We start from the raw sequence: 9157 nt of genomic DNA on the forward strand, positions 1-9157 counted from the left end.
TTAGGCGTCAGACCAGGTGATGGGAACCTCGCCGATGTAGGTATCGACCTCGAGCACGTCCCAGACGAACTTGGACGTGCTGATCATGTTGTCCTTGCAGCTGTCGGCGTCGCACTCGTCCACGACCTTGGCCATCATGTAAATCCCGCTCTGCGTGCTCGTGATGCGGATCTGCTTGCCGCACCGGCTCCCGCCCGCGTACAGCGCCGTGGGCAGCGCCACGAGCGGCTCCCCGTTCGAGTGGTAGGTCCCGTCGCACGCCGCGGGGCCGCCTCCGTTCCCGTCGTTCTCGAATGAGGTCACCGTCATCACCGCCGGCGTATCACCGTTGGCCCCGCACCACCACGACGCCTGCAGAAGCAGGACGGCGGCGACAGCCAGGAACGCAAGCTTGGTGCTCGCCATTATTTCAGTGTGCACGCTTTTGGCTGGCTTAATTACTTAGATTTAGCTAGCCGTACGTGGACATGCGGCGCGCGGTTTAAATAGGCGCCATTATAGTATGCATGTCAAAATCGCACCTCTTGTGTGTGGACTGCCATACGCCTTTTCGTACCTAGAGAAGTACGATACTCTTCCGGCACACTCGAGGCCGAGATACCAGGACAAGAGTACGCTGCAAAAACGATGCTTTTGGATTTGATAGTGTCGCTAATGTGTTTCGGGGCGGCAGCAATGATGTCCGTATCGTCAGAAACAATTTATCCAGCGATCGCAAATGACGTCGTCATTACGACAGTAATGATGTCCAAAGTAATTTAGGGCCATGCCAACAGTCCAACACCCTCTCTGGGCTGTATAGATATATGCAATCCTGTTTATTCGAGATCAAGAGTAATTGTTCTTTTCAATCATTCATTTACATTCATAACGTTCTATAGTTTTATGGGTTCGTATCATTTTTTTTAATTTCGGCTCATCCTTCATCACACTATAAGGGCAACCACAATGTATATAAACTAAGTAGTCCATATGAGCAGCTTTTGTGTCAGTGAACAATAGCTGTTGTTGTCTCCGCAATGTTTCAGTCAACAACTAGTCCATAAAATGGATCCCATATAAGATAAAAAATTATTTCTCTTTACAATCCTGTGCAAAGCCAAGAAAGAGAGAGCGAGGAGTGAGAAAAAGTAACATTTTTTATTCCCTATGGGTAGTCCATAAGCTTATAGGTACCTTTTGCTATGGACTCCTCTATAGACTGGTCTCACAGTGTTCCAGTTACTTGATAAAATATTTTAATCCTATGGACTATCTTACGGCACACATTGTGGTTGCTCTAAAGTATGATCTTTAAAACTGCTACTTCACATCTGATTTGTCACAGACCGAAGGAGGCACTGTGTAGCATCACTACTGGTTTTGCGGTTATCAACTGATTCGATGCTACCAATAACCCACAAAGATGCCTTGGGAAACTATCACAACCGTTTGTTCCACATGTACTAATTACTAAAAAACGGTAATGCTTACTGTAGTGTGTCCATCCATCCGGATGGATCCGTCCGCACTGTGCGCTGCGTGCTGCGCGCCCCCTGCATCCCGCGCCGTGATTCTTTCTTAATTATCGTGATTTTCCTTAATTAATTTATTTTCCATCACCAATTACTCCGTCCTCAATCATCACTCACATGTGATCCATCTGAGACCGTCTATACTCCTATTTATTGCTCACGTCTTGTCTACATCACATCTCACCTATAGTCTCTGCCTTTTTTCTTGGTCCCCATGCCATAATAATCTGCCAGAAGCACAACAGAAGTCCACCGTGTAGGCTGTGCTAATGATGTGCATGCTATAATAATGTGACAGTATTGTGCATGGTGTGCCTTGTTCATATGCAAATAGAGTGATGCCATGCATGTGATGCGACGAGAGAGAATGGAGTTTGTGAGAGGAGCACTCACATCTGCAACACCATTTGCTGCTTCGATGCTCCACGCCGGTCTATGTGTTTATGTTTTATGTGGACGTTGCGTATACTCATATGTTTCAATGGCTATATCTGTATGTTGTAGTTATAGCTTCTACATGTTTCAGCTGTTTTATTTAGATGCTGCATTTTTTTATCTAGATATTGCATATGTTGCAGTTTCTATACACGTATGTTTGAAATGTATGTTCCAAATGTTGCGCATGTTGTAAGTGTATTCAGCTAGATGTTTCATATGTTGCAATAACTATACGCGTATGTTGCAAGTGTTTGTGACAAATATTTCACCTGTTTTAGAAGCATGTTACAAGTGTTTTTATCTAGATATTACATATGTTGCAGTAACTATACGTGTATGTTACAAGCCTTTGTTCCAAATATCTTTACCTGTTTTAGACGTATGTTGCAAGTGTTTTCTCTGAATATTACATATGTTGCAGTGACTATACGCATATATTGCAAGTGTTTGTTCCAAATGTTTCACCTGTTCAGAGTATGTTGCATTGACAATACATACTCCAGATGTTACAGGTATATATTTTAATTTGTTTCAGTATGTTGCAATAACGAGTACTACTCCCTAAGTGCTCTCCCTAAGTGTTCTAAGGCCTTGTTTAGTTTCAAAAAAATTTACAAAATTTTTCAAATTCCCTGTCACATCGAATCTTACGGCATATGCATAGAGTATTAAATATAGATAAAAAAATAACTAATTACACAGTTTACGTATAATTTACGAGACAAATCTTTTGAACCTAGTTAGTCCATGATTGGACAATATTTGTCAAATACAAACAAAAGTGCTACAGTATCCATTTTGCAAAACAAAAATTAAAACTATACGAGGCCTCGTGGGCACGCACAGGTAGCACTACCTATCTCTATCATGAGAGCCAGCTCCAACATAAAAGGAGTAAGTGTATGTAGAGCGGGCCCGCACCCAAAGTATACAAAACCAAACATCTTAGGATGGCCCTCTACCGGTCAACACATGGATACCGCACGACACTTCCTCTCTTTCTTTCACATGTAGCTGGAGCAGCCCAGTTTAGTTTCCTACCCAAAAACATTTCATCCATCCCATCAAATCTTTGGACACATGCATAGAACATTAAATGTAGACGAAAAAAACTAATTGCACAGTTTGGTTGTAAATCGTGAGATGAATCTTTTAAACCTAATTAATCTATTATTAGTCATAAATGCTACAGTAACCCGCATGTGCTAATGATAGATTAATTAGGCTTAATAAATTTGTCCTGCAGTTTCTAGACGAGCTATGTAATTTGTTTTTTTATTAGTTTCCAAAAATCTCTCCCGACATTCTCCCAATACATCCGATGTGATACCAAAAATTTTCTTTTCGCGAACTAAACAGGGCGGCATCGTAGGCACATTAGTTCGCCGGGGCCCGGTGCTCCCTTCCTTTCTCTCACATGCATTTGGATGGGCCCCACGTATGTGCTAGTGCAGATGTAACCAGGAGTAGCAGGCACAGAGAGGGTGTTTGGTTGGGGTTGGTAAAGTTTAACAGATATTGTAGCATTTTCGTCTTATTTGAGAATTATTATCCAATTATAGACTAATTATGCTTAAAAGATTCGTCTCGCAAATTACTTTCTAGCTGTGTTTTTTAGTTTCGTAAATAATCTATATTTAGTACATCATGCATGTGCCCAAACATTCGATGTGACGGACGGTAAAGTTTACCGGAGAAAACCAAACACCCCCAAAGGTGTGGGGCAGTGTCGTAGGCACAACAGTACGTGGGCGTCCGAAAGCGCATATCGGTCCAGACGTCCGGGCGCTAGTATAACCGATTAAAAAACGAAGGTTTTTACTGATGCAACCTATTTTTTTCACCGGTAGTACGGAAAAGTAAGGCTTTGGTTAGTTTCCAAAATTTTTCAAGATTGTCTGTCACATCAAATCTTGCGGCACATGCATTAAGCATCAAATATAGATAAAAAGATAGCTAATTGCACAGTTTATCTGTAATTTGCGATACGAATCTTTTAAACCAAGTTAGTCTATAACTGAATAATAATTGCCAAATAAAGACGAAAGTGCTACAGTTGCGAAACCCAAAATTTTAGGCGAACTAAACAAGGCCTAAATGTTAGCACATACAAAGCCTATGCCTACAAACCGTGAGTACAAAATTATTTCTACCGGCGGTCAACCACTAGTACAAATGGTCGTATTTTTTACTTGTGGTTGTTTTAGAAATAGATATATTGACTGATAGTAGAGGAGGTCCGCTTGAGTTTATTGGCAGGCCGAACATCAATAGAGTTCATCAGGGAGGTGCTGAATCTAAACCCCAAGATACGCATAACTGTGGTCTTGCTGCTGTGGAAATGGTGGGATATCCGCATCAAAGTGAATGCTGGTGAGCAAATCTTGACGACGGATTCAGTGCTACGGGTTGTCATTAGCATGTCTGAAAATTGCCGGTCCTAGTGTCCAATAGACGCAGATGGTGTCCGCCTGTGCAACAAGCAGTGAAGTTAAACATCGACGGAGCGTTCTCACCATCTTCGAATGTGGGGGCATGGAGGTTCATAATCCGTGATGAAGATGGAGGTGTCGCATTAGCTGGAGCTGGAAATATGGGACAGGCGTATGACGCTCTAATGGTTGAAGTAACAGCCTGTCTCAAGGCGCTGGAAATTGCTGATCAATATGGCATTTCTCGTATTGAGTTGGAAACGGATTCAAAACAGTTGGAGGAAGCTATCAAAACTCCTTCTAGGGATCTTGGCCCTAGCGGAATGATCTTCAAAGCCATTCGTCAGCTCCTATTTTTGCGTTTTAATATTTTGTATTTAAAGCATGTTTCTCGCTTGTGTAACTCGTCTGCGCACGAGGCTGCTCAGTTAGCTAGAGCATGGGATCTGGGCTAGGTGCATGTATCGATGGATGACCTTCGTACTCGTGTAAATGTTGTTGTAGCTCACGATTGAGTTGAGCTATCGTTGATTAATACAAGGCCATAGAGCCGAAGAGTGTGATAAAAAAAAGTAGGTTAAGTTAACCGTCGGTACAATAGCCCCATTTCTAGAGCCAGTAGTCATAAGATGACAGCTACAAAACCAGTTTATTATGGTAATCACCCTATTTATTGAGCTAGTTGTGTAGCACTCGGCAAAGTCCGCTCGGCAAAATGTTTCCCGGCAAAGGGACTTTGCCGAGTGCTTTTTATCGGGGCACTCAGCAAAATATTAAAAACATTTTGCCGAGTGTTTTCCACGGCACTCGACAAAAATTTCGGCTATTACAGCGCCTGCTGTTAATGGTTATTTTACCGAGTGCCCGACACGATACTCGGAAAGTTTTTTTTCCTTTTTTCTTTAAAATTGCTTTGCCGAGTGCCCCTAGCCCCTAGCATCCAGCAAAGTTTTTTCCTTTTTTTTAAAAAAAACTGCTTTGCCGAGTGCCCCACCCCTGACACTCGGCAAAGTTTTTTTTCTTTATTTTAAAAAAATTGCTTTGTCAAATGCCCTTTGGGAGCAGATGAGCATATTAGGTAGCGGCTAGCAAAATTGACTGTGCAAGTGATGCAAGGGTCCGTTTGGTTTCAGGCTAGTGTTGGCCACGCTACAACCACACTCGCCACAGCCATGACAGCCAAAAGCTTCATCACACTCGCCACACTCTGCCACACACTAGATGACAAGCACAATAAACCACAAGATAAAAAGCTATGGCAGCCACAATATAGATGAGAACCAAACAATAATTTTTTACTGTAGCAGCCACAGTTAGGCGTGTCGTGTTTGGGCTGCAGGCAACCAAACACGCCCGCACTTCGCCACATCCTGTCATTGAACAAGGAACTAGAAAGCAAGCTGTCCATCGGAATGTGGACTACCTGTCAAACAAAGCGTGACGAACACACACCAATGAAAACAAACCAACGTTTTCATTCTGGGACTACAGACAGCAACAACGGCGCCGGGTGCCCGGTTGAGTGGAGCAGCGACAGCGAGAGCACGACCTTGGGCTTTGACGACGGCAACACGGCGCCCGTGATGTTAAGTCGGAGTTAGAAGAGAACCGCCCGTGCGACGGTTTGAGTTCAGAATTTCAATCATCATTCGTCAGTTTAAGAACGAGACATTGAGGGAAAATTTGGCCACCGATTACAGCGTGCAGCGGCCGCTGAGCGCTCACCTCGTTTTTCTGAACCAAAGGTATAGAGGATTTAGCTCAACGACTAAGGCCAAACCAAAAACATACCTATACTCTAAGGGTAAATTTAGCCCATGACTATATAGGGCCGTGGCCCTAGCGGCCCAAACGCAGTTCCGCCTCTGGTTGCGATGCATGTTTTTAGCATAAGAAGACATGAGATAGCAATTGGGGAAGGATTGGAGAATTGAGGATCGAGAATGGTGGAGAAGGATTGGAGAATTGGGGATCGAGAACGGAAGAACAGCACGCGGAAGGGACAGGATGGAGCGACCAAGAGTGCTTAGGAGATGAGGAGATGAGTTGAGTTTACATCAACTATTCGATGCCCTCTCTCTCATAGGTTTTTTTCTCATATAGTCGCTTAGAAGCCTCAGCCTGGACTCGCGCACGCAGGCACTCACATCCAATCTTCCCCAGTGGTATTCCTGTTGGGCCTTCGGCTTCGGTTACTCTTCCTTGGGCCGGCCTCCTCAACAGCATCTAGGCCTGGAGACGAGGAGCCACTAACACATGTGCCTCTTGCAACTATATATATAGTTTTATTCTGCCACTCTAGGACGAAGCCTGCCTCGACAGTGGCTACCGACACACATCAACGACAACAACCGTTCAGTCCCCATTGATCAGGAACACAACAGTTGATCACAGACTCGAGTTACGTCGTCGTCCGCACAGCAGCGTGCGTGACACAACACAAACACAGACACAGCTGAAAATTCTTAGGGCACGCATATGCCACACAAACACATTCTTTCCGGGCTCTGCCGGCCGACGACGGCCATGCATGCATTCGATTTCGATTAGGCGTCGGACCAGGTGATGGAAACCTCGCCGATGTTGGTAGTGAGGCCGAGCGCCTCCCAGACGGCCTGGGACGTGCTGACCTCGTTGTCCTTGCAGCCGCTGTCGGTGTCGCACTCGTCCACGACCTCGGCCATGACGCTGCGCCCGGTCTGCGTGCTCGTGATGCGGATCGGCTTTAGGCACCGGCTTCCGTCCCCGTACCACGCCGTGGAAAGCGCCGCGAGCGGGTCGCCGTTGTTGTGGTAGCCCCCGTCGCACGCCGCGGGGCCGCCCCCGCTCCCGTCAGCCTCGAACGAGGTCACCGTCATCACCGCCGGCGTACCACCGTTGGGCGACACGGCCAGGGACGAGCAGCGGTGGGCGGGGTCTGGGTTCACGCATGGATCCGGGTCGTGGTGGTGCCGGGCCACGGCACACCACGACGCCTGCAGAAGCAGGACGGCGACGGCCAGGAACGCAAGCTTGGTGCTCACCATTATTTCTGAGCGCCCGTGCGCTGCTTATGGCTGGCTTACTAGATTTAGCTAACCGTGCTGCACTTGTTGGCTTGTTGCTTCAGCTATGAGCATTGCATTGGGCGGTTTAAATAAGTAGGTTCGTGCGGCAGGCCAGGGATAGTATGCAAGTGTCAAATCGCAACTCTTGTTTGAGGACTGCGATACGAATCCTTTTCTCACTTAGAGAAGTACGATACTCTTCCGGCAAACTCGATAGCCGACACCAGCGCAACTGTTGTTGGAACTGGCATGAGGGCAGCCATGATGTCCATATTGTCAGAAATGATTTATCCAGTGATCGCAAATCACGTCATTAGGACGGCAGCAATGATGTCCAAAATAATTTAGGAACATGCAAACAGTCACACCCCCTAGGATGTATAAATATATGCAAATTCTGTTTATTCGAGATCAAGAGTCATTTGTTCTTTTCAATCATTCATTTACATTCATAATGTTCTAGTTTTATGGGCTCGATCATATCTCTTTTTAATTTTCCCCTCATCCTTCACTATACAGAATAAATAATCTTTACAACTGCTACTTCACATCTGATTTGTCACGGACTGGAGGAGAGACTGTGTAGCATCACTGCTGATTTTGCGGTTATCAACTGATTCGATGCTACCAATGCAACATAACCCGTAAGGATTCCTTGGGGAACTATCATAACCTGTCGATGTCTGATGACCGACAACACATTACGGGGCTACCTAGAATGATGTTAGGAAGACAACGATTTATACTGGTTCAACCACTACTAGAATATCCTACCACCCTACGTCCAGTTAGGTGTATTGTCTTGTATTAGGCCCTGTTTAGATGCAGCCAAATAACCAAAATTTTTGGAGAAATGATCACTTTTTGGAAGAATGGATCTAAACGGGGGCTTGTAAAATTTGGCTGTAAAGATTTGGAATTTGGGACCTTGGAGCCCCAAAACTGTGTAAACTTGCTTAGGGATCCGTGTCTTGTGTGTTGCAGACCAAAAAATTTAGAAAGCATCTAAACACCTATTTAAATGTAAAGTTTACAGCCAAAAGTTTTGGGATGTAAAGATTTGGTATCTAAACAGGCCCTTAGATTGTTGTGTATGAGATATGTAAAGGAGATGCCCCTGTCTCTCTTTATATAGTACAGAGGTCAGGCGCTTTTTGATCTAATCCTAGTTGGCTAGAACAGAAGAGTTCTAATCTAATTATGAAGTTTGACTTTCCTAGGCAAATATATAGAGATCTAATCCTCATAATCTAATTTATGGGCCAAATATTCATGAGAAATTCTCATATCTCGGTAAAAAAAATTACATAGGAGTTTGTTTAAGTTCACCGCTTCTAAAATAATTTCTACATGCAGGACTGGATCATGCCAATATAATTCTGTACCTAAATTTAATATTTGAGCTAGGCTTTGGTTTTCTAAATACATGGGAAGGGGCTCTTTGCAGATTATTGTAGGTTATATTTAGCTCTAGTTCAAGTCAGATTAAAAAATTTTACTTAGATAATTTTCGTATATGTTCCTCGGCTGCTCCTGATCATCTTTTTTTCCTTGGACGAATTGCATGTGGTTCATTGGAATATTCTACAGGTCAGCTTTTAGAACCTAATTATGTACCCTCTCCGTCCACGAAAGAATCAATTCGTAGAATCGGTGCTAGTCACATTTTTTTAAGTTTGACTAACTTTATAGAAAAGAGTAACAACATCTATTACATAAAATACGC

At 44.2% G+C, this 9157-nt stretch overlaps 2 protein-coding genes across 2 annotated transcripts; both read right to left on the reverse strand.

Annotated features, from left to right (window-relative positions):
* Positions 1-405, reverse strand: LOC8067376 (putative ripening-related protein 6). Its single transcript, XM_002466993.1, has one exon. The coding sequence runs from the start codon at positions 403-405 to the stop codon at positions 1-3; it is 405 nt and encodes a 134-aa protein (XP_002467038.1).
* Positions 6931-7410, reverse strand: LOC8067377 (putative ripening-related protein 6). The gene has a single exon (XM_002466994.1). The coding sequence runs from the start codon at positions 7408-7410 to the stop codon at positions 6931-6933; it is 480 nt and encodes a 159-aa protein (XP_002467039.1).

The sequence above is a fragment of the Sorghum bicolor genome, chromosome 1 (genome assembly GCF_000003195.3).
Source record: "Sorghum bicolor cultivar BTx623 chromosome 1, Sorghum_bicolor_NCBIv3, whole genome shotgun sequence".
NCBI classification, from domain to species: Eukaryota; Viridiplantae; Streptophyta; class Magnoliopsida; order Poales; family Poaceae; genus Sorghum; species Sorghum bicolor.

Bases quoted from the DNA above. Each gene is read 5' to 3' on its own strand.
- LOC8067377 (XM_002466994.1), bottom strand. From the start codon at position 7,410: ATGGTGAGCACCAAGCTTGCGTTCCTGGCCGTCGCCGTCCTGCTTCTG.
- LOC8067376 (XM_002466993.1), bottom strand. From the start codon at position 405: ATGGCGAGCACCAAGCTTGCGTTCCTGGCTGTCGCCGCCGTCCTGCTT.